At 36.5% G+C, this 26,793-nt stretch overlaps 1 protein-coding gene and 1 long non-coding RNA gene across 4 annotated transcripts in view; one reads left to right on the plus strand and one right to left on the minus strand.

Annotated features, from left to right (window-relative positions):
• c1qtnf1 (C1q and TNF related 1) overlaps window positions 1-22,561 on the minus strand; it is a gene marked incomplete at its 3' end in the record, with an annotated part of 44,261 nt that extends 21,700 nt beyond the window's left edge. Inside the window, 4 exon segments of the mRNA NM_001017875.3 lie at window positions 7,149-8,091; window positions 8,649-8,758; window positions 9,004-9,146; window positions 22,394-22,561. Coding sequence (NP_001017875.1) covers window positions 7,541-8,091; window positions 8,649-8,758; window positions 9,004-9,146 — 804 coding nt within the window. The 5' untranslated portion in view covers window positions 22,394-22,561.
• LOC141376838 (uncharacterized) overlaps window positions 1-22,900 on the plus strand; it is a 35,496-nt gene extending 12,596 nt beyond the window's left edge. Inside the window, exons 1-5 of one of the 3 annotated variants that reach the window (XR_015504322.1) lie at window positions 1,898-2,089; window positions 2,168-2,226; window positions 16,680-16,744; window positions 17,282-17,434; window positions 22,409-22,900. This is a non-coding gene — a long non-coding RNA (uncharacterized LOC141376838). Of the gene's footprint in view, window positions 1-1,897; window positions 2,090-2,167; window positions 2,227-7,637; window positions 8,728-16,679; window positions 16,745-17,281; window positions 17,435-22,408 lie in introns of those variants that run through there. The other 2 variants (XR_015504324.1, XR_015504323.1) reach the window with 2 other exon arrangements.
• The last annotated feature ends 3,893 nt before the right edge of the window (window positions 22,901-26,793 follow it).

Below are 26,793 nucleotides of genomic sequence, written 5' to 3' on the forward strand. Positions count from 1 at the left end.
AAAATGAGCATTTTGTCATCATTTACTCATCCCTGGTGTCATTCCAGTGCCCATATTTTCTTTCTCCTCTAAACCCCCCCCAAGAAAGCATTTTCAAGCTTCTGTTTTATATAAAGGGAAAGTGGTGATTTATACCGGCAATTCCAAAAAGGCCAGGAAAGTTTAATAAAAAATTGTATCGTATGTCATTGTGTCGTATTCTCTATTCTTCTAATCAGACATTTTAGTATTGCTTTAAACTTGAACTGTGTTCAATGCTATCAAATTTACGCTTTAAAGGTCAATGCAATTGATGGTCCCAATTAAATATATTTCATTTCACTGTATGGTAGTACAAATCACGTACAAGCAATTCCAGATATTAGAAATAAAACGATTTTAAATGATCAGCTAAATGTCTTTACATTTCTGTTTTAAGATCATTCACTATTAAAAGTTGAGTTTGCTCAGAAATGATTGACCACTGTATGATGTGGCGGGGAAAGATATTTTGAAGAATGTTGGTGAAACCATTTTGACTTTCGTTGTATTCACAAAATAAATTAGACATTTCTCTAAACACTTTTATTAATTAGGGTTAATGAGCAGCCGCAGACTGAACTGTAAAGGCTTATCTCCATTTGCGGAGTAAAGCTGCGGTCACACTAGAGTTTGTGTGTGCAAAGTTCTGTCATACAGCACTGTGAAAAGGGGCGGGAATAAAACAAGATTATTAGACAATAAAAAAGCAAGCGATTGCTCTGTTTTAAATTTCTGTCCTGAGAGGTCATGTTTTGATCCTCGATTGGTCACACGCAGTCAGGTGATGCGATTTCGCAGGTCAGAGTTTACCAAGCTTGAACTGTGCACCACAGCAACCTGCGAAACTTGCAGGTTCATTCGCGTGCGTATGAATGGAAGTCTATGGGAGTAAATGCACAGTGTGACCACAGCTTTACTCAATATATTATTTCGTTATAAGCAGCAGACACGTGCAAAGGGGGTTTGCTAGAGCACCTGCTCTTTTTCTCTCTGAGAGTTCTTCCTCCTTTGCACACGGATCCCCTATCCGCAACACCCACAACGTTTTTCGGCTTCGCGATCAACCCGTGTCTCAATAGTTAACTAGATTCGTTAACAAGCACCAGTTATGCTTTAAAAATCTTTTTAAACTCGAAACAACCAACTTTCTGTGCTACTGTAATCGCCCTGTGTGCCATTATACTGTGCTGCTGAGGGGTAGATGATGTTTGCAGCACAGAATGAATGATGACGCTTGTCGCTCAAAGTTTATGTAAAAGTCACATGAAATCCGACATAACAGTTCACACTGCGGTCGCATTGCAAAATATCAGATCTGTCTGATTTAAGACTACATATGAAAGTGACACAGATCTGACCCGAAAAGATCAGATTCCATACAGTTTAGGCTGTTCACACTGTCATTACCTGAGTAACATGATTGGGAAAAAATCTGATTCGTGCCACATTTGCCTGCAGTGTGAACGTAGAGAGTTAGCTTGTTCTTCTTGTGTTGACATCGGTTTCCTCAATGTGCCCCGGTTTCCCCCACAGTCCAAAGACATGCGCTATAGGTGAATTGATTAAACTAAATTGTCCATAGTGTATGTGTGTGAATGAGTGTGTATGGATGTTTTCCATGGGTTGCAGCTGGAAAGGCATCCACTGCGTAAAACATGCTGGATAAGTTGGCGGTTCATTCCACTGCGACGAGCAGAGATTAATAAAGGGACTACGCCGAAAAGAAAATGAATGAATGAATTTTCTTTTATCCATAACAAAATTGGGTTTGACGTGCGAGTATATGGTGTAATTTACTTGAATCATTTTTAACTCTACCGCTAGATGGCGACAAGTAGCTATTTTGGTATAAAAAGTGATTTAAAAGGCATGAAACAAAACAAAAGAATCACCAAATCCAATGCATAACACGATACCAAAGTTTGTCACTGCACGTGTTTCATACGGAATAGCTTAAATGTTACCCAAATTCATTCTGGTGATGTCTGACATCCAGTTTTACATCTAAGAATGTATTGGTGTGAATCGAAAGTCAGTCAGCAGGGTTACTGAAACAGCATCGTAACAGGTTTCTAGGTTTCCTCTCTTTTTTACCTAGATGTTCTCTGATGAAATCTATTCTCATGTGCTTTCTCTCTTTTATCAGAAATGTGAACAGCTGCAGGGGCACAGCAGGACCACCAAATCCGACACGGCACCATACAGGTTACCAAAATCCAGTAATCCACCTCTGTTTTACACAGAATGACTTTAAAGTTAAGCGAATTTAGCCTGACGACATCTAACCTTCTCTTTTATATCAGAAAAAAAGATAAACAATTTGCTCTGTTATGAACAGCTGCAGGGTCAGCCACGGCAGCATCGTATTTTTACGCCTCTCTTTTTCACACAGACTCGCTTTAATGTTGCACAACTTCATTTTGGTGGCGTTTGACTCCCTCTGTTTTATATCCTCCCAAAATATCTCTAATATCAACAGCTGCAGAAATACACCAGGGTCACAAAATGCAATAGGGCAACATAACATAACATGAACAAAATCTGTACTTTCCCTCTGTTTTTACACAAAATGTATTTAATGCTACCAAGATTTAAATCTATGAATCTGTATGCAATTTATCTGGTGATGTTTAAACTTCTATCTACGCTGTTAAAATGATATGACAAAAAGTCATACCAATCAAATATTTTTTAAATATTTAAATAGTTTAGTCATACAAAGGTAGTTCATATTTTTATTCAGTTTGACTAATGTAAGTTGATATAACTAGAAAAGTTAAATTGATGAAGCTAATATATATATATATTGTAGCTGTAGACATAAAGTAGGGTCATAAAATGTTATTATAAGTGTGACTCTTACTGCTCTATATGTGTCTTTTATTCAAAGAAAATCATACAAAACATTTAAAAGTTTATACCTTCACCGGCCATTTTATTAGGTACACCTGTTCAAATACTTGCTAACGTTTATTTCTAATAAGCTACAATCACATGGCTGCAACTTAATGCATTTAGGCATGTCAAGACGAACTGCTGCTTTTCAAACCGAGCATCAGAATATGGAAGACGGGTGATTTAAGTGACTTTACATGTGGCATAGTTGTTGGCGCCAGATAGACTGGTCTGAGTATTTCAGAAACTGCTGATATACTAGGATTTTCATGCACAACCATCTCTAGTGTTTACAGAGAATGGTCAGAATAAGAGAAAATATCCAGTGAGTGGCACGTATGTGGGCGCATTTGTCTTGTTGATTCCAGAGGTCAGAGAATGGCCAGATGATTGAAGCTGAAAGAAAGGCAACAGTAACTTAAATAACCACTCATTACTACTGATGTATGCAGAAGAGCATCTCTGAACGCACAACATGTCTAACCTTGAGGTGGATGGGCTACAGAAGCAGAAGACAACACCGGGTGCCACTCCTTTCCAAAGAACAGGAAACTGAAGCTACAATTTGCACAGGCTCACCAAAATTGCATAATAGAAGATTGACAAAACGTTGCCTTGTCTGATGAGTCTCAATTTCTACTGCGACATTCGGATGGTAGGGTCAAAATTTTGGCGTCAACAACACAAAAGCATGGATCCATCCCGCCTTGTATGAACGGTTCAGGCTGCTGGTGGTGTAATGGTGTAATTTTCTTGGCATACTTTGGGTTTGTTAGTACCAATTGAGCATTGTGTCATTGCCACTGCCTACTTGTGTATTGTTGCTGACCATGTACATCCCTTTATAACTACAGTGTGTCCATCTTCTGATGGCTACTTTCAGCAGGATAACGTGCCATGTCATCAAGCGCAAATCATCTCAGACTGGTTTCTTAAACATGACAATGAGTTCACTGTACTCAAATGGCCTTCACAGTCACCAGAACTCAATCCAATAGAGCACCATTTGGCATGTGGTGAAACAGGAGATTCACATCATGAATGTGCAGCTGACAAATCTGCAGCAACTGCGTGATGCTATCATGTCAATATGGACCAAAATCTCTGAGGAATATTTCCAGTACCTTGTTGAATCTATGCCATGAAGGATTAAAGCAGTTCTGTAGGCAAAAGTGGGTCCAACCTTGTACTAGTAAGGTGCACTTAATAAAGTGGCTGGTGATTGTTCATGCATAGTAAGTTGTAAGTGGCCGGTTAGTGTACAGTATATCATCAGTGTAAGTTTAAGGAGCATTACAGCAGTCTGTCGGAATAAAATGAAAAATGGACTGGATTATTTTATTCATGTATTTGATGCATAATTAAAATTCAGAGAAGGAAAATACACACAAACAATAATAAATAATGACCAAGCAATAGGACACTTGCAACGTGTTAAACCTGTTTTACAGCACCATTTAATCAGCGTTCATTTTTAACATTTAATGAACAATTTTGTCTGACAAAACTGACACAAGATTTACAGAAGAACAATAATAATCATAAATGTAAAACCTGTTAGTGTTTTTAGCTATGTTTGTTAAGTTATTTACCTAAGTAACCTCCTGGTTTGTTTAAATGCTTTAAAATATTGAGCTTTGGTTAAGAACTAAATGTCCAGTTAAATTTTGTTTACACAGTGACTTTGTCTTAGGAAAATATTTTTACAAAGTGAAACACATTATGGGATTAATTTATCAGTTTGCTAAAAGAATGCACACTGTTGATGATATGACAATAAAGTCTTACAGTAAATTACAAATTTCCTACTGTAAATTAGTTATTCAACAAAATATTTGACTTTCATATACTTTATGAATATAATTTCATCTAACAAGTTACAGTATTTTATATTATTTCAGCTTCATTCTGAAATGATGATACTGCATCATGATTTGCCTAAAACAATTTTGCTTTTTAAATACATACTAAATTATCGTACTTTATGTAACACCACTTGCTTGTAGCACTACTTTATTTGAGGCCTTTTTATAGCCAGATATAAAGCAGGAAGTTCAAGTTATCTGTTAAAAAGAAAAGGCACCCATTAATATAAACTCTTGTGCAAATTATTGAATGAAATTAATGCTTTTATGTCATCGATGAGACATCCCGTTCTGATGTCTTCATTAAATCAAATTTACAAATGTGATTTAATATACATAAAAATCATAATGCGGTCAGGTTGTGTTCTATAATGTTTGAAATATTTGGCTGAAAATTAAATGTCAATTTGTAGGTTGTCTTCTGCCATTTAGCATCATTTGGGAGCAGATTTTTATTAAACAATGTTGCAGTGTAAAAATTTTATTAAGAAAAATGATACAGTAATTAGTTTTTTTTTGACATAGTGAGAGCCATAGATAAAGTTTTTAGTGTCATTAAATTATTCATGTTCTTAACCAACCACAATAGATGAAGTCAGAATTATTAGCCCTCCTAAATTATTAGCCCCCCTGTAAATTTTCTTCCCAATTTCTGTTTAATGGAAATTGAACACATTTCTAAACATTATAGTTTTAATAAGTAATTTCTAATAACTGATTATTTTTATCTTTGTCATGACGACAGAACATAATATTTTTTCAGATATTTTTCAACATACTAGTATTCAGCATAAAGAGCAATAAACAAATTTTGAGAGGAGCACATGCTTATGATTGACCACGGCTGGCCCCGCATCAGCTAACACTTCATGCACCAATCAGATGAATCCTAACTCACTATAAGTAACCAAAGTTTCTCACCTCAGTTATTTTGATCTTAAAGAATCCCCCTTCCACCCCTACTGCTCCTCCCTTTTCCTAGATAGGGTGGCACGGCGGCCCAGTGATCAGCACTGTTGCTTCACAGCAGGAATGTCACTGGTTCAAGTACTTACCAGGCCAGTCCCATTTCTGTGCGTAGTTTACGTTCTCCTCGTCCACGTGTGGGCTTCAACAGAGTTCCCTGGTTTCCTCCCACCGTCCAAAGACATTGACTAATCCACCATAGATGTACTCTAAAGCTGTCACAGTGTACTTTTCTCCCCAAAGACTTCCTTTCAAACACACTCGAATGTGTCAGATTGGAAACAAAAGCTCGTGCGACAAGTTGCATTGCAAAGTTCAAGCTAGGTGAACTCTGACCTTCGAAATCGCATCACTTGACTGTGTGAGACCAATCAAGGGTCAAAACATGACCTCTATGGACAGAAATTTAAAACATGGACCAATCGCTTGCTTTTTAAAATGTCTAATCATCTTGTTTAAACCCGCCCCTTTTCGCTTTCTGTACGACAGAATTTCACAAGCTCAAACTCTAGCGTGACTGCGTCATTAGTCAGTCAAATATATCTTTTAGCCATTCCTAACTCGTCATTAGCCATAACAAGCAGGGGGAGTTCTTGAGATCTAATGTACCTGAGCTCAAACTCCCCTCTCACCCCTCAAACAGGAGGGAGCCCAGGGCTTGAGAATCTTCTGAGCTAAGGGCTCTCTCACCATGCCAAATGTGCTTTATTATCAATCATCAGCTAAGTGTGAACTCTTGAGAGGCTTTACTAGATTAATTAGGCAGGTTAGGGTAAAAAGCAAAGTCGTTGTATAACAGTTGTTTGTTCTGTAAACAATTTAAGAAATATATTACAAAATACATTGCTTTAGATGGCTAATAATATTGACCTGAAATGTTTTTATTAAAAGCTGCTTTTTTTGTTGCAGAAATAAAACAAACAAGAAAACAATATTATAGCAATTGCTGTGAAAAATCCCTTGCTCTGTTAAACATAATTTGGGAACTATATAAAAATGTGTGTGTGTATATATATATATATATATATATATATATGTATATATATGTATATATATGTATATATATATATATATATATATATATATATATATATATATATATATATATATATATATATATGTATATATATATATATATATATGTATATATATATATATATATATATATATATATATATATATATATATATATATATATATATATATATATATGTATATATATGTATATATATATATATATATATATATATATATATATGTATATATATGTATATATATATATATATATATATATATATATATATATATATATATATGTATATATATATATATGTATATATATATATATATATATGTATATATGTATATATATATATATATATATACATATACATATATATATATATATATATTCTAAATGCAATTTTTGTTTGTTTATAATAATTATTTTCCATTTTAAAAAGGATGCATGTTCATGAAAAAAGCTATATTACACATTTTCAACTTTACCCATGTATGCACAATACTGTATGTACTGTTGTCTTGTACTGTTGAACTTACTGAAAACTTGGATTTGGATTGTTTAAAATGTTATAGTACAATAACCATCAGCATTAACCAAAAGCACCACTCTCACGGTAAAAAAAAATGTCAGATACATGTGACAAGCTAATACTGGATCATAAACCAAGCTTTACCCTCAGATGCCAAGATTATTCAAAAATACATTACAAAAATGAATAACTAAAACATCGAATTCAAGAAATCTTTGCTGTCCATAGATTTAGCTCTCCTTAGCCTTCCGACTTTGCCTTGACAAGGTAACCACTAAACGTGATGTAGGTGTCAAAGTCATCACTGAACACAGCATTCTCTCTCTCACCCTTGAAGAGACGAACCCAAACCTGATCGTCCCTCTCCAGCTCCAGCATGAGGCTCTGGCTCTGCATGATGGAGCGATCGCTGGGCTGAGCATACAGAATGGCCATCTCCTGCTCATTCTTCATTAGGTGCAAGTACGTTTCTTTCTGGTTCCAACTGTGCGCATTTAAACTGAAGAAATAGATGCCGGGGATATAGCAGAAGAATTTGCCGGTGAACATGTTGAAGTGGCCATACAGGTTGACAAACTCTGTGTCGAAGATCATGGTCTGGTAGTAATCGTTACTGTGCAGGGCTTTCTTGCGGCCCACAGAGAATGCAGCGTAGTAGGACTTACAGGATTCTCCAGGAGCACCGACGCTGCCTTTGGTTCCCTTTACACCATGGGGCCCTCTGGGTCCATTTTTTCCTGATGTGCCAGATTTCCCATGGAGTCCTCGCTCGCCTGTGTCTCCTTTCTCCCCTGTAAGGGAAGGAATGGTTTCAAGTTTTAGTTAACATCGTTAAAAAGATCTTTTGCATTCCAAATCTATAATTTATAACGCCTCGCTTTCTGAAACTTCATGTTCAGATCCCATTTTAGAGGGTGTTTTAATTGGACATCAAATTATTAAGAATGATGACTCTCAAATGACATAACAGTCATGTTTGTGTCGAGCGAAGATCAGAGTGTTGTGTAGAAGATGGCGCCAATGTCACAGCCATATTTCGTCTGTTGTTTGTGACAGTTTGGCCCACAAAGTCACTTTCTGTGGTGGTCCGTCCTTTTCGGTGCATGTTTTCCTAACCGCAGAAGCAGCCTGTGATTAACCATTGGCCCGTGTCATTCACAGACACTGAGATATTCAGCTAAGACTGGTGTTAATCCAAACAGCTATATACAAACAAAGAGATTTAGGAGAGTCGTTCATTAAATGGGAGCTTTTATACCACAGTTATCCTTAAAATGCAAGGAACTGACTTGTGTTTTTTAGGTCCCCAAAGTTGAAAATCCATAGCAAATTTGGACATGTTTTGTACCTTTTAGGATAGTGATGTTTATCTGTGGCACAATTTGGTACTGTGCATGTGGACTGCCAAATTGAGGGGGATCTTCTGCAGGATCGCAGCACCGCCTGCACTCCGTTCCACTGGAATCACAAGAGGAAATATTGACAGACAGACAGACAGACAGACAGACAGACAGACAGACAGACAGACAGACAGACAGACAGACAGACAGACAGACAGACAGACAGACAGACAGACAGACAGACAGACAGACAGATAGATAGATAGATAGATAGATAGATAGATAGATAGATAGATAGATAGATAGATAGATAGATAGATAGATAGATAGATAGATAGATAGATTCATCAGTAGTAGTAGTACCTGCCATCTCTGTAGTATTCTGTGGATCTCCGATTATCCTTGGGTTCATATGGGTCTTGCTCTCCATCTCTGTTTTGGGTAATGTATGGCTCAGCCCATTTGGCAAACACCAGCACCAGCAGTACCAGATTTGGCATCAGCATCTGTGGCAGGAGTTAACTCATCAATTGGGTAAAAGTTGAGGAAGGAATCAGGCAGTAATAATCATCTGAGCTATTCAGACAATGGCCAAATTATGTTTGCAAGGCAACTGGTCAGAAGTGGTGAAAGTTTACCAACAGTGGTTCAAATAGCTACAACCCACAATGAACCAAGGCTCAACAACGTAAGAGCACCACAATCTGCTTTGTCTGGGACAGCATACTGTAGCTGCAGATCAATCAAGCCCCCAATATCACCTCTGTCCAACCTTGGAGGGCCTACAATGGGGATTTGAGCATCTGAACTGGGCCTTCTGAGCATATTAAGAAAGTCAACTGCTCCGATGAGCTGTTTACTTGAGGAAATAATGACTTCATGATGCACTGCTGACAAGGTGGTGGAGGGACTTTGATGTATAAGGGCAATGTTCAGCTATAAAATCCTGGATCTGGCAATTCTTGTTAATGTAAATTTGCTGTGCAAACCACCTAAACTACAGTTCAAACCAGCTACACTCCTCGGAAGTGGACTCTTGCAGCAAGATAATGCACACCTTACGCGTTGTTCAGGATTGATTAGAAAGATGTTTTGGAGTATTGCTCTGGCCTCTAAATACCCCAGCTCTCACTTCAGTTGAGTGTCTATGGGATCTTGTAGGCCAAATTGATGGTGGCCTGACTTTGAAACCTACAGAATTTGAAAGAACTGCTGCTAATAAAGGCTTTCACACCACAAACAGTTATAGGAACTAGCCACCAGACATGGTTCCCAGAGAATTAATATCCCCGGGCTATTTTCCTTGTTACTTTCAGAATGATTAGATTAGACCAAGGGTGTCAAAACTCAGTCCTGGAGGGTCTGTGTCCTGCATAGTTTAGCTCCAACTTACTCCAGCTCACCTGCCTGGAAGTTTCTAGTATACCTAAAAAGAGCTTGATTGACTGGTTTAGGTGTGTTTAATTGGGTTTGGAACTAAAATATGTAGGACACTGGCCCTCCAGGGCCGAGTTTGGGCACCCCTATATTAGACGCTCTTTGAAATTGAAGCTAACTAAGTTCCCCCAAATGGCAATCTAAAACTAAAATCATTCCCAGTACCTTATTGGCAAACAGGCCAAAAAGCGAGCGTTTTCGACAAAACTGTAGCTCTAGGAACTAACAAAAAGTATCTTCAGTGCAAACGCCCCACATGTCTTTGTAACGGATAGTACAGGTAGGCATGAGATGATGACCGGTTTCAAGGTTTAATTAGTAAAATGACATGTTTACTGTTCCTAAATAGTTTTAATGTTTCTTAAAATAAAATATATCATACTCAATAGGGAAAACAGTTGTTGTTGTTTTTTACCCAGGTATTTAAAAAGAACTTATTTATGAGCAGTTATCACAATACCTTGAAATCGTGATATTTTTATATATCTAATATCTAAGGATTCTTACACCGGCCCATGTCTAAGTACAGGAAACTTTCATAGGTCTCGTAGAATCCATGGTTCAGTGAGATGGGACTGGAATAGTGGGCCAATATTTAATTTGAAATTTGTCTGACTACAGTTATTAATCTCTGCACACTGCTAGGTCAGAGGTCACATAGATAGACGTTTACAGTGTCACGTGTTTACACCCTGTGCTACGGGATGGTCAGGGTCATGATAGAGCACTTTATTATAACATGACAGATTTATTACCTTCCCTGTTGTGTGCTATATATCTTGGACCAGCATGTTTTTTTAACGTCTAAAGTGTTAAAGCAGCAACAAAATTGTTTTATGTTAAAATCCAGCTTTGAGGAATTTCATACAAAATGTTTTAATGTGTTAAAACACATGTGTTTTAAATTGTTATTCACTTGTATGATGTTCAGATTAACCTAAACCTCTATATCATTCATTTTTTTCTGTTGTACTTTGGCTTGTTTTCTGTCGTGTTAAATCTAAAGGACACCTGGCGTCTAAAGGCGTCTGATGAGCAAATTGTATTACACTTAATGAATTAAGACATAAAAATTCACTTAAATTATGAAATTATTTGCTGATTTTCTATTACGTTTGCACATACACAAAATAAACTTTCACACCTTCACCATTTAGATTAATTATCTCATGAGATGTTGATATCATAAATAGCATCACTGTAGTAGATATAATCATATGTGATCAAATACATCAACATGTATGCTCTTCTCACAGGCCTTTATATACGCACACTGCCCTTTTTGTGATTTTCTGCATTGCTAGCTGTCCCACAAGCAAAATAGTTTGCATTTTTTTATTTTTGCATGCTTGAGAACATTCTGGTACGAAAAAAAGGCCACAAAGCTGAAAAGCAGCCCACATATTTTGCGAAGTAGCTCCGGCAAATTGCTCAGCAATCCAAAACATTTTACAATCTTTACAAGCACTAGTCAAGACCAGAATGAGCTCCAAAATACATCTACTTACAACAGATTACAAATACTGTGACCATCAACATTCTTCTATAGATACAGTTTTTCCATAAGGAATGCAATCATGATGGTCATAAACAACTTTCCACATTTCATGGCCTGGATACTTGACAAATTAAATGTTCATGATTTATCGTGTTTCCCTCATTGTGAAGATTTCAAATTCAAATGTATGTGGGTCAAAGACTAAACATTTAATTTCATTATCCACACCAAATTGTGATTTTAAACAGTACACAGAAAACATATTAAAGCCTTGTTAATGTTTCATATAGCTTGTGTGAAAACCTAATATTAAAATATGGGTGAAATAAATTTCCATCATCATTCAGAGATAAAACAACATATTTAGTCTGACCTGTACTTATTTAAATCATGTGATCATACTAAATTGAATTATATTTGAGTTGATTAAGAGCATCAGGTTTCCCAGTGAAGGGTTGCAGGTGGAAGAACATCTGCTGCGTAAAACATATCCTGGATAAGTTGGCGGTTCATTCCACTGTGGCGACCCAAGATTAATAAAGGGACTAAGTCAGAAATGAAATTAATGAATGAATGAAGAACATCCTGCTGATAAATGGTTAAAACCTAGTGTTTTGAAGGATATTGGCAATACCTAAAATGTAAAACTACTATTTATTTATATTAGAGCTTTTATTTCTTACTCAATTGTTGTGTATTTCCCTTTTTTGGATAAAATATTGTTACTGTCACGCAAGGGTCTGGGACAACAGAGGTAAGGATCCACATGCAATTTTTTAAAAACAGTAGACAGGCAGGTAACGGTTAAACAGGAGCATAAAGGTTAACCAAGATCATAGTCAAAAACAGGTGAAAGGTCAGTACCGGCGGCAAATAATCAATATAAACGGTAAAACAGGGAAATGTAGGGATGGCTGACGTGAGTATAGAGATCCCAAAGCGCAAGTGTTTCGAAACACTGCACTGAATCATAATCCGAAACTCCCAGGTCATGTGACTAAAGAGATTTAAAACACCAGGTCACATGACTAAAGAGATTCAAAGCATTGGTCATTTCAGAAGTGTTTCGAGACTTAGAAAATCTGTATTTGACTGATAGGTTCGGGATACAACCTCTATCTTATGTAGCCTAGTGCACTGTGTAGTAACAGAGTAACTGCGCAGCAGATGTCCCGAGTACGAATCACGACTTGTACAAATACTCTGAAATTATGACTTGATGTATTTTAATAATGTTAACTTTTTATGACCAAAACAAGACAGATTTATTTACAAAATGTTCATACGGATGTCATATCAATGTTAAAACAAGGCATGTTACAAGAACAGAGCATTTCAAAATAACGTCCCCATTATCTCTGCATGCTAGTCAGGTACTCTGATCGCTTCATTAAATCATTTAAAACCTCAATTCTACAACGTGGGATATAATTCCTCAATTTGCTCAACTGTTTATTTGCTGACGCTGTTTCAGAGCAATACATAAAAAAATAACCACTAGATGTCACTATAGAGATGGGTTTTGAAACGTTTCAAAGCTTCGACACATTTGCTTCGACTGTTTTGGTGTTTCATGAAGCCTTGCTCTGCCCACCACTACGAAAACGCTTGATGTTCTAAAACACAAACATGACTGCGCAATGATGTGTGTGTGTGTGCTGTGTATATAGTCCATCTGAGTAGTCCTTAACTGGTTGTGAACAGCTATGTGTGTTTGCAATCAAGGTGGATCTGAACCAGGTGTGTGAGTAAAGTGCATGATGACATTTGTAGTTCATTAAAGTGGCAGATTTGTAGTTCAGCACAGGCTGCACAGGTCAGATCACTGGTGACTGTGACACTAAGTGTGATTTTGTACGAGTTTATAGCATTTTTTATTGCTCCAATAATACTCAGAATACACGTTAATGCACAGAAAAACTTTTAAGCTGTATTACACTTTGATGAGAAGCAGAATAAACAAAGATAGGGTTGAAATGTGCACAAAATCTAGAATGTAACCAAAACACCTACTTTTGCATTCTGTGGTCATATTACTTTTCGTGTTTGTCCAGCTGTGCAGTGTAGCAGCACTACAGGAAGTGACACGCACAGTAATAATTGCACAGTAGGTCACAAAGTGCAGTAGCATTTAAAAATTTCTGTGGTTTCATAGTCTGTGATCATTGATATTAGTGTTTTCCTGTATGCCGTTATATGTTATCAAACAGTGTTACAGTCATGCACTATATAAACATGCCATTTAAATCAGCACTTAATACTGAGATGAAAAATATATCCCAGTGCAGTGACCCTTCGATAATCATGGGGTTAAAGAATTGAAGACGTGCTGCATCTCAGTGTTTATAAAACTCCCTTAGACGAAGCTTCTGTGTGTTTTAGAGTGGTGGCAGACCACACGGTTACAGCTGAAGTTCAAAGCCATTTTAGGGCAGTGCTTTGAGGTTGAGCACATCTAATCCTCCATAAGCTTATGCGGGTTCACCTGGCTGTGAATCATCTGACCATCTTTTTTGTACTTCATGCGTATATATGGGCTGTTTGTGGTTTCAATATATACAGAAGCTTTTTAGATGGTTTTTGTAGTGTGTCTTGATACTATTTGCAACCCTTAAGTGTTAGTACGTTATTTAATGCATAACAGTATTTGTATATATCCAAAATGTATTTATTTAGTAGCCAAAAGTGATGTTTGGAAATGATATTTACAGGATATGGCCACTTTATTAGGTTCAGCTGCACATTAAAGTAAATATCGAATCATATTTTATTATCAACTTCATTTCATGCGGTCAAGGTGATCTAATGAAGCTCAGACAGAGCATCAGAATGGGGAAGAAAGGCTATTTAACTTCTTATTTTCAGGGAATTTCTTCTTATCTACTAGGATTTTCTTGCACTTCCTTATCTAGTTTCCCCAAAATGCCTTGTTGATGCCACAGGAGGATAATGCCAAACTTGGATTAAGCTAATAAAAAGGAAACAGTAACTCAAATAGTAACTCGGTCTGAAGAAAAGCTTCTGTGAATGCAATAGAAATCCATCCTTGAAGCAGGTGAACCACAGCAGCAGAAGACAGGCCAGCTACACTTCATGTCAGATAAGAACAGCAAATTGAGGCTATAGTTCACAATTGCTCATCAAAATTGGACAGCTGAGGAAAAATCTGATGTTCTGATGGTAGAGTCAGAATGTGCCATAAACAACATAAAAGAAATAGATCCATCCTATCTTGTATCATCTGTTCATAATGGTGTAAAGTATATACTGTTAATGGAGCCCCATTGTACCAGTGCACTGTTTACTTGCCTTAACTGTAGATATTTTGGTGACTATGTCCATCATAGTCTTCACATCTAACTTCCAGCAGGAGGACACACTATATCACTAAAAATTAAGTCATCTCAAACAGTTATATATATATATATATATATATATATATATATATATATATATATATATATATATATATATATATATATATATATATATATATATATATATATATATATATATATGACAATGAATTCACTAAACTAGGATAATCTCCACAGTCCAGTCTAGCTCTCAGTCTCATTGATCACCTTTGGGATGTGCTGGATAGGGAGATTTGCATCATGAATTTCCATCAGCCATCAAATCTGCAGTAACTCTGTGATGTTATCTCATCGATATGAACCAAAACCTCTGAGGAATGTTTACAGCATCTTGTTGAATCTTTGCCACCATAAGTGTATGAATTATACCAGTTAGTCTATATTCTACAGTATATGTTTTACAGAGGCATTTGGGAGTGAAAGTAGTCTAATTACTTACAATGAGGTTATAAAGGTTATAAAGTGCACATGCTGCATCCTCCAGGCCCACATCCAGGCCATCCTCCAGGTCCATCAGATTTTTGGATTTTAGATAATTGGTGAAATCTAAAAATGGTCTATTCTTAATGGTTTTCTTTGCTGTGTGTTCCCTGTGTATGCTCTGTTTCATGCTCAGCCATGTTTACAGTCCCACATCTGATATCCTTGCATGAGAATCCCTCTCCTTCCTGCGGATGTTGGGGTCCTGAGGTCATGTTTACATGTACAGAATATCATTGAATCCGTCTTTTAGTTTGGGCCCAGTCTTCTTGGCTCGATCAACATCCATGACCTTTTTATAAATGACTTACATAAGCAGAGAGTGTTTTTTTCTCTCCGTTTCTCCAGGGTAATGATTCAAATCATCAACTACTACTTTTTAGAACATCTAACAGTATCTAAACTCTGTAGAACTGAGACTAAACAAAAAGCCAAGTGTCAAATCCATTAACATTTTCCTGTTTTTTGTAGTCACACTATAACTGGACTGGCTTTTGGAGATTTGTTGTATCATAAATAAAGTATGGAAACCACAACTGACGACATTTACTTTATAAATACTCACTGCTAGTTGTATTTGAACAAATAAATGTGTACTTTATTCCAAACAAAAGAATAAATTGTTACACGTAACTTGGTCAGGGGTTACTCAACTGTACTGTACTATTGGCAAATATGTTGTTGTACTTTACTGACCCTAACCTAACAGTGAACCAATTCTTAAATAATACTCAAATAAAAAGTAGTTGGCATGTAGTCAATGTTGGATGTAGCTTAATGATTTCAACCCAGGCTCGTTATGGATACATATCCCTGTATACATTTCTGGAGAGCGCAAAATATATTTGTTTATATGCATGCAGAGTTTTTTTTTTTTTTTTTTTTTGCAGTTTCTTTTTTAAATCCACCAGATTTAACTGTGTATACTTTTTAAGATGTCAAATTTCTCTCACGAGTGCCATTCGCGACTGCTCTTCTTGTGTAAATCCACCAGAGGCCACTGTTGACTGACTGACAAACCGAGCAATACCCCCACCAACCCCCTTCCCTAAACCAAAACTTTTCAAAATCAATCCAGAAAAAGAAAAGCCACCCGATACCATGTTTTCAGATCTTACTACGTTCTCACCCTGTTATTTACTTGTTTATTTTATTTTTTGCCTTTTGTTTTTGTTTACCTGCTTTCTGGAACCGTTCTTCGCTGGACTCGAATCCTGTCATCGCGGTCAACTCTGCTCTGACTCAAGTCTGCCGACGTACGCGGCAAACAACTGGGCAAACTGGTAACAGCGGAAAAGCCGTCCATATGGAGGTAAGTGGTCAGCGCAAAAAGATACAGTAACAGTTGGCACTGTCGAACCACCTCGTATCGTTTGTTTGAAAGAAATCCCCTGGCTACATAATTCATGCTCTCTCATGATTTACAAAGTAACTAGTTACTGTAATAAATTACTTATCCACTAAAAATAAAGTTATTTTTATTACAGTTACTTAAAACTAAATAAATTCAACAGTTCAGTATAAATCAAGTCAGAGAAGCAGCATAATTGTATTTTGTATTCTTATTCAGATACTTTCCTATTTAACAACTAACGAAGGTTACATTTGTCAGACAATTGTACACTAAGATACAATGAATTGAGAAATAAATTAATGACAATTTATGGTATGCATTAAATATGGTGCCATTGGTTTAAAGGTTGAAGCTTTTTCCATTATTCAACATTCCTAAACTGCAACCAGCAACTGAAGTGTTATAACACATACTCATTGTGTTATCACAACAGATCGTAATAACTATTTACTAATCTGCATTGTGCTCTTTGTCATCCCAATGCAATTTTGCCAGGCATGCAGTGGCGTGTCGGATCTACAAGGTGTGGCTTTGGTAGATTTTCTCAGTGGAAAACAAGTGTGTGGTCTTGGGTCAACGATCCGACTGAGTCCAGCTCGGATGAAAGTCAGCCAATACTTCAGTGTTTGGTTCTGGATCGTTTCTAAGGTTAGGTCAACCAGGTGCACTCTAACACTTTTGGAAATTCTCGTGTCTGAGGTCAGCAGCTGAAAATAAACAGTTCACTGTTGGTGTAAATAACAGTTCTTTGGCTACATAAATGAGGTACTGGCTCTATTCTTTGGATTTGAGTGTGTGCACCCTGGTGACCTTCTTTCAACCACTTAGTGAGAACTCTGTGCTGCACTCTGAAGAAGCTCCTATATGTTTGGTTTACTACCATGTCCCCTTCCCTACTGTACACACTTGAACCAACCTGTTGGTATTTCCCCAAAATCTTCCCAATTCTTTCAGGCTGTTTTGTGATTTCATTTTCCAGAGGAAGTTGTATGAACTTTAGGTAATGAAAGTGAGCATGACATGGTCTGCCAACAGTTACAATTTAGTTCCTCAAGTTCATTCAGATGCTATAGTTATTAGAAAATGACTCTTGCATTAGTTTGAGTCTAAAATATTAACCTTTTCCATACTTTCTTAAGAGAGAACAGCATGCTTATAGAAAGACTCTGGTGGCAACCCTATTTTTTTCCCAACGTGCAGACAATTGTTGGGGGTGAACTTCGACAATCCTGTCAGTTTGCAAACAAAGTATTGAATAACATCATCTACCTGTACAAACAAGTCTCTGTCCTTTGTCTTATGTGGGAAGGCTGTATACAAAGACAAGATTCCACGTTTTGATTATATGGACATGGGCTTTTAGGTCATGTTTGAATTATGAAGGTGAAAGATAGTTCTGGGATTTAAACAAGATAGTCTATAAGACTGTGACCCTTATTTTCTTGACCTTATAAACCAACATAGGCTCATTCTGAAAATGTTGCCCTATATAAATTTCTAAAGATCACGAAATATGTAGCCAAAAGTAGGTATGGCTGCTTTTCGTCTTTGAAATTAACGATACGGGGCAGTATGACGTCATTCCCGCTGTTATCAGTTTGTCCAGTTAGCTCACCAGGTATGTCGGCAGACTTGAAATGCAGAGGGGAGTTGACCACGACGACGGGGTTCAAGTCCGGTGAAGAACGGTTACAGAAAGTGGGTAAGACAAAAACAGAAGCCAAAAAATAAAACAAAGAAGTAAATAACAGGGTGAGAATGTGGTAAAACATGAAAACATAGTAAAAACCAAGCCAGAGCTTTTCTTTTTCTGGATTGCTTTATACAACTGTTGATTGGATTAAGGGAAGTGGGTGGGCGGGTCAATCGATGCTTTTGAAAACACTATTGGTTGGGTTTAGGGAAGGAGGAGGGTGGGTCAGTCTATCGGTCAGTCAGTCAGACAATCAGTTTACAGCGGCCTCTGGTAGATTTACGCGAGAACAGCAAGCGTGAATGGCACTAGCAAGAGACATCTCAAAAAGTGTACACAGCGGCCACTGGTGGATTTGCATAAACAAAACCTGCAAAAAATGCACCTCAGAGGACGTATTTTGCGATCTGCAGAAATATATAGCGGTAGGTTTTCAGAATGATGCAAGCCTCATCAAATTGTAATAATAAACATTTACAAAATGATGTAATACTTTCGAAAATCAACATTACAATATACATGTTCATGCTTAATATCTGATGGCCAGTACCTTTTTAATTTTTAATAAATTGTTAAAATTATGGTATTTGTGATGCAGTAAGTCCAGAGACCAATGTGTACACTATGATTTTTTTTTTTTTTGAACTTTATTTTTATACATTAAAACATTTTACAGAACAGAACATTCAGTGACAGCAGCGGTCATTAACAAAAAATAATAATAATAATAAATAAATAAAAAAATAAAAATAAAAAAAGACAGTAGCCGCAGATGTAAATAAAAAAATAAAAAAAATAATAAAAAAACATACAATATTTTCAGTTTCAAAGGAGCTAGAAATACTATGTCCTATTCAGGTACAACGTAACAGGTGCCCATCTTTGTTTAAAAATATCCAGTTTTAGTTGAAGTTGAGCAGTCATATACTCCATTCTATATATACAATCAAGTTTTTCTATCCACTGTACTATTGTTGGAGGGTGTGGCTTCATCCAATTTATTGTTATGGTCTTTCTTGCACTTAGTAAAAGTATATGTAGTATATATCTCTGGTTTTTATTATATATATCCTGGGGTATCCCTTCAAGCAAGAAAAACAGGGGAGTAAAAGGTAGATCTACCTGCATAATTTTCATTATCTCAATCTTTACCCCTTGCCAAAATGCAAGTATCTTCGGACATTCCCAAAATATATGTGCATGATTACCCACATTTCCGCAACCCCTCCAGCATTCCTCTGACTGTGGACGATTAGTATATTTGGAGACCATCAATGGTGTTCTAAAAAACCTAACTTTTGTTTTCCAGTCAAACTCTTTCCAGTTATGGCTGTTGATCCCCTTATGAGCTTCTGAACATATGTTTTCCCAAATATCATCCTCAATTTTTTCATTAAGTTCAGATTCCCATTTTTCTTTAATTTGAAGGGTGTTATCTGTTGAATCCAGAATTAGGCTATTATAAAGTACACTATGATTTTATAGACAAATCACTTTAAAGTGTGATATGGCTAAAAAGTGGCCATAAACAAATATTTTCTCAATTCAAATGAGTAGCGGCTTGGACCCGGAAACAGTATTACATATGTCACCAATACGTCACGACTAAACAAGCAGATTATGTGACAGCAAAACATCCAAACATAACTATGCTGTATCATCACATTATGTTGAGTTGCACCCAGTTTAAATCTTATAATAATAACAATTCTTATTTTTATTTATTTATTTTTAGATTTTATTTATGTTTACGTTTGTTTTTTGTTTTTGTCTTTTTAGTTTGTACTTCCACATTTACCATGTTAGTTTCTGTTTTTCCCATTTGTAATGTGTTTCCATGGTTACACATTTGTTTACCTGTGTCTGATTTAGATATCTTTTCATTTAGTTTACATGCCTCTATGCCTTGTTTTACATGCCTACATTGCTAGTTTCAATTAAAGCTGTTGTGTTTACTTGTAAATTGTTCTGACATGTTTAGGATTGCCATCTTAGTTTTATTTTGCAAGGTTAATACTGCTGCAGAAGACAGCCAAGGCTCAATGTAAATACGTACCTCAGCCTACATTTTTGCAATCCATGTTCAAAAGAGGGTATGTCTACATTTCTTTAAATCTGAAATACATTACTGCAGTTATATTTTCTTATGTTTTGTTTTATTTCAGAAACACGTTTTTCTTTTATATGTCCACAAGAAGGCAGGGCTTGTCATACAGATCCTCTAGCAAACCATTTACCTACCTCTTCCCTAAACCCTACGAATATTGTTTTCAAAAGGAAACATTAGACAAATGTGTACTGTGACCACGTAGTTTATCTTGTTTTTATACAACTCTTTTATCTTTTTTTGCCTACCTTCTTTAAAAAGCAGCATTGTCAACACTTTATTTTGATGATACTCTTCAGAAATCCTGTTGACCATACAAAAAGTAACTGTGCAACAACATGTCAACTAGTAGCCACTGAAGTATGACTGGATATGGATGAGAACATTTTGAGTTTCCCAAAATATTTATTCACCAAATCCAACAAAACATTATCATTTCTCTAGGGCTTCTTTTTTTTTTTTTAGAAAAACCATTAATATTACTTTAAGCTAGAAATAGACACAGCTGACATCAAAGCTTAAACAGTATGCGCAGTCACTTTGAAGTCTGTATGACCATAACACTGAGGTCATTACCACCCTTAACCCACATAAGCCACCTTGCCTGAACTTAAACATCCTCCATGGATCACTGAACTGAAGAAAAACACTCATCTCCAACTAATCTCTTTCAGCCCATTCAGAAACGTGACATCTTTCAAAAGGGAATTCTAGGAGGAGCCAAATCTGGAAAATTATGCAAGAAAACTGTGTTACACAACTTCTGTTATGTGGTTTGGAATATTTGGTTGGGTTAAAAGCAATCTGGTGTAGAACAGTTCGTAATAGTGTCAGATTTCGACTGTCTCTCTCAGTTGCAGGAGATGAGGCAATTTGAACTTGGCTTTGTGATGGCATGTCTCAAGAATTCCTGTCCTAGATTCAATTCTGCACCCTGTGGCAGTGCTACTGTTTCCATGCATAATCAAAAATTCATGCTGGGATTGCTTTTGTCTGCATGAAATTTATAACGATGCTACAAATGGCAATACTTTTCAAGGGAAAGCATGGGATCTGGGTGAGATTATTTACTTTATAGTATTTAAATCCAGGGTGTTGTTTCATTTGGATCCAGCTGTGCACCTCTTCTATATAAATTTGTTCAGCCAAATAATTATTTGGCCATTGGTGCGTTCCCCAAAATAACACAATATATATGATTAAAGAATGCCTACATTTCTCATTCATATGCATTCAGGTTATGCACAAGATAAACAATCTTTTCGGTAGACTTTGATGGTCTCCTTTAGACTATCTGTTGACTGTGCAATTTTGCAACTACATGTCAACTAACTTTCATCACAGTCTGTAAAACGTCAGTTAGAAGACCATCAAAATAAAGTTTTAGCAGATATAAGGAGAGTCTAGTATTACTCTAATATTCAACAACTAGCTGAACCTTAGTTTAAGCAAAATTGTATATATTTTATGTTGTTTTTTAATTGATTTGATTGGTTACCTTAACTTTTTAAAGTTACATTTATATTAGGTGTCATAGTGTGCAATGGTGGGAGATGCAAGGTTAATACAAGGAGTATTGATTAAAGAAGTAAACATCACATTTAAATTTGGCTGTTATTGTCCATGCATTTTGTTTTGCACCAGGCTTCAGTTTCTCTGGCATCTGGAAAGGGTTTATCTCACCATGCCACATGCCATTATGTGTAGCCATGTGATTTGTTTGTAATTTTTTCAAAGTTGAATAGCCTACGTACAGAATGAAAAGACATGCAATACTGTTGAAAATGTCCAGTCCCGAATTGCCTACCTTTTATCTTGGCAGGTCCAAACCTGAGTGTCCACAGAAGCTCCGCTGGGCTGCCGTGAGGATGCTTGCGTTGACTGGGCCGCACTGCTCTTTCTCTCTCAAGAGTCTGATTGCCAGTCAGTGTTTTTAAGACATCTCCCTCCTCCACTCTCAAACTCAGCATGCCATAAGGAGCCAGGGAGAAAAAAATGCAGAAAAGTAGGAGAACGGAGGGTGGAGCGTGGATGCATCCAAGAGGGTGGGGTGAAAATGAAAACAACAAAAAGGACAAAGTGAAAAGAAACCTTTAAAAAGCAGGGCCAGAGCAGAGCAGCTGGATGAAGGGAAGTGCTGGATAGATTGAAAAGAGCAGTGCCAGATAAAAGTATTGAATCGCTTCTCATTTCGCCACTGCTGATGATTCCAGCGAAAGATCAGCATTTTAAGATCACAAATATTTCAGTTCAGATTACAGAACTATGGAAATAGTAAACCTAGAGGCATTTCAGTTTATTCGTCAGCTTTATTAAAAAAAATAAAAATAAATAAATAAAAACAGGAATCCCACCTAGAATGATTGTATCACCAATTACAACAACCTTAACCTTTTTAAAAAAGTGTACACCTCAGCATTGCAGAATAATGTGAATACACTGACACCTGAAACAATGTAAAAAAAATGTTATTGTTTAATTCACAGCCTTGCCAACTGTACTGAGTGCAAGCATGTGTGCGGATTGTGAAGAATGTTTCTTGCACAGATCGATTGTCTCATTATTAAGAGCTCAATTTATCATTTGGAACCGGAACATGGGTATTAATTTTGTATTGCCTATAACTGGTTTGACTTTCAACAATCATGGTTTCAGCTGAAATTATGCCAAAGAAGAGTCACTCACATCATGTGTAGTTAGAGACTAACCACAAACTTTCATCTCTGAGTGAAGTTTTTCTATTTAGACAGATTTCACCTGGTATGTTTATGTTTATTGAGCCTTTTTCATTTTTTCATGATTCTTAGTATGGACCAGCGACCAATCATGCTTCTCAGTCTGGAGCATGACCAATTAAGCTTCTCAGCCTGGAGCATGACCAATCACGCTTCTCAGCCTGGAGCAGCTACCAATCACGCTTCTCAGTCTTGAGCTTGACCAATCACGCTTCTCAGTCTGGAGCAGCGACCAATCACGCTTCTCAGTCTTGAGCTTGATCAATCCCGCTTCTCAGTTTGGAGAGGTGACCAATCAAGCTTCTCAATCTGAAGTATGACCAATTACACTTTTCAGTCTGAAGTATGACCTGTCATGTTTTTCAGTCTGGAGTATGACCTGTCATGTTTTTCAGTCTGGAGTATGACCAATCACGCTTTACAGCCTTGAGCAGCGACCAATCACAGTTCTCACGCTGGAGCTTAACCAATCATGCTTCTCAGTCTGGAGCAGTGATCAATCACGCTTCTCAGTTTGGAGAAGCAACCAATGAAGCTTCTCAGTCTTGAGTATGATCAATCACGCTTCTCAGTTTGGAGAAGTGACCAATCAAGCTTCTCTGTCTGGAGTATGACCAATCACACTTCTCAGAGTATGACCAATCACGCTTTACAGCCTGGAGAAGCGACCGATCAAACTTCTCATATTGGCGCATGACCAATCATGCTTCTTATTCAGCCTGGAGCAGTGACCAATCACGCATCTCATGCAATCTGATGGACAAATCTGGGTTTGTTGGTTGCCAAGAGTATTATTTGGTGGAGGAGGAATGTTTCTGTTCTTTATGCATATAAGGTCCTGTTCTTTAGTTATGCATAAGCACACACACCAATGCTGACTCCAGCCCAGGTTAATGGACTGCTCACAACAGTTTCAACAGTGCTTTCACATTGTTGGTAAACCATCTTCCCCAAGACAGCTCACTGTTATTCTCACACACATACACTACGGACAATTAAGCCTATTCAATTAACCTAGCGCATGTTTTTGGACTGTAGGGGAAACCGGAGCTCCTGGAGGAAACCCACGCGAACACAGGGACTATTTAAATGTAAACATGTAATAGTATAATAGATCAATTCTGTTTCGTCCAGTCACGGGAGTGTCACAGGGGTGAGAGTTGGAGACTGGACCCCTAATATCTCTGGGGGCCCATAAAGTCTCTGGGCCCCCAGAGTTACTATATATATATATATATATATATATATATATATATATATATATATATATATATATATATATTTATATTTATATATATATATATATATATATATATATATATATATATATATATATATATATATATATATATATATATACAGCTGAAGTCAGAATTATTAGCCCCCTTTGATTTTTTTTTCTTTTTTTAATATTTCCAACAGAGCAAGGAAATTTTTACAATATGTCTGATAATATTTTTTCTTCTGGAGAAAGTCTTATTTGTTTTATTTCGGCTAGAATAAAAGCAGTTTTTATTTTTTTTAATCCATTTTAAGGTGAAAATGATTAGCCCCTTTAAGCCAATTTTTTTTTTCGACAGTCTACAGAACAAACCATCGTTATTGTATTGCCTAATTACCCTAACCTGCCTAGTTAACCTAATTATCTTCATACTGAGAATCTGCATGTCAAGGGGGGAAATGTATGCTTCTTAAAAGTTGTTGGTAATCTGATCCAGGCTTTATATGTCCTCTGTTTATAATGCCTGCAAAGTGCTTTTCCTACCAGTCACCTGATTTATCATGACATGAAGCGTGTGGTCAGTTACTGAGAAAAGACCTGATGTTTACGTACATGCTAAAGGAAAATGGCATAAAGAAAAACAGGAACTTGTAAAGAGCTGTTCTAAATTGTATATAAAGAAATGTAAGCAAAGACAAGTCCTTAAGTAAATAGAGTTTTAAGCATTTTTTTTTTATTTTAAGTGCAATTGTCTGAGTCTGCGCTAATGGAATTGTAGTCAATGTCAGTTTTTTTTTTTTTTTTTTTTAATAATAAATATATTCAAACTATGTATTACCAGAATGCATAGAACATTAATAAAAGCTTAACATTTATTGCCATTAAATTAAAAAGCCATGCAGTTTTGGTTTCTCTTTTTTTTGCAAAAAAAAAAAAAAAAAGGTACATGGCATTCACTTTTTTATTTCTATGGGAACTATACATATTTCATACGATAGAGGAATTTTCATATCATTCTGGATTTAGGCATTGTCCCATATTTATATCTTAAAATTACAAATAGGAGCATTGCAGACTTGCAAAATATTTTCTAGTCTAGTCAAAAATGCACAAAAATAACCTGTGCCTTTTTCCAGCCCAACTACTTACTGCTATTCATACATACGACCACTAGATGTCCGCATTAGCAAACATATCTTCAAACAAACAAACGAAAGTCATACAAGAGTTGCAACTTCTGAAGGCAAACATTAGATGGTTAAGCTTTGCTTTTTTTCGGTCACTGCATAATTATCCCACACCAATTTTAAAATCAAGCCTAACTTTAAAACTGTGTTATATGGTAATCATAAAAACTAAGATGTTTTTATTACCTCGGATGCCTGAAAAGAAAATAGTGTTTTTAATAATTACTGTGTATATTTAATATTTTGTATATTTTGTATTTTGTATTTGTTTTAATATATTGTAATTTTTTTCGATTTATTGGAGTTCAGCTGGCAGAGAGTAAAACAAATCACATTTTATATTTAAAAATGGTAATTTTAGTTCTAATAACTAGTTAAAATCTCGTGTTTAGGTATTGATTGGTTTCTGTTTTTCTGAACGGCTCGTTGAGTTACTCTTGGCTCTTGTTGAGCATTGAGCAACACGTGCAAAGACTGTTACGCAATCTGCTGAAAACATTACAGCCATGTGACCGTGTCCTGATTGGTTTCTTCGTGACCGAGCGAACGATCATCCACCAATCAGCAAGCGCGTGGGCGTGTCCAGGGGCCCTGCACACTGCACAGTCCACACACGCTTGAGATGGTACAGGATGTTACTGTTCCACAACTGTCCCACTTCCTCGATTACTACTAAGTATTTACCTCGCCGTGTTTTAGGGCTCGAGACAGAGGCTTGTCCGATCAGTGGACAGTCAGCTCGACACACTAAAGAGCAGATGGAGCCCGTCTGTGACGCACTGTGTTAAGTTCTTAAGCCTTCTGTTTTTCCAAAACATTCACGATTTGAAACTGTAGGTCTGCCTTTTGTCTGATGGACATTTCTTTTTATTATTGACTATTATTGACATGCCCATAAACACTGCATTATTTAATTATTATTCAATATTTGCATAATTAAAATTGCACATATTCATTGCACTACACTGCACTAATTCATCTTGAATTGTACATACTCGCTGTATATACACTTTTAATTATGTTCTTATCTATCTGCATAACTGTTTATTAATAGCAACCTGTA

This window comes from Danio rerio, chromosome 12 (assembly GCF_052040795.2).
Source record: "Danio rerio strain M-AB ecotype USA chromosome 12, GRCz13ab, whole genome shotgun sequence".
Classification (NCBI taxonomy): domain Eukaryota; kingdom Metazoa; phylum Chordata; class Actinopteri; order Cypriniformes; family Danionidae; genus Danio; species Danio rerio.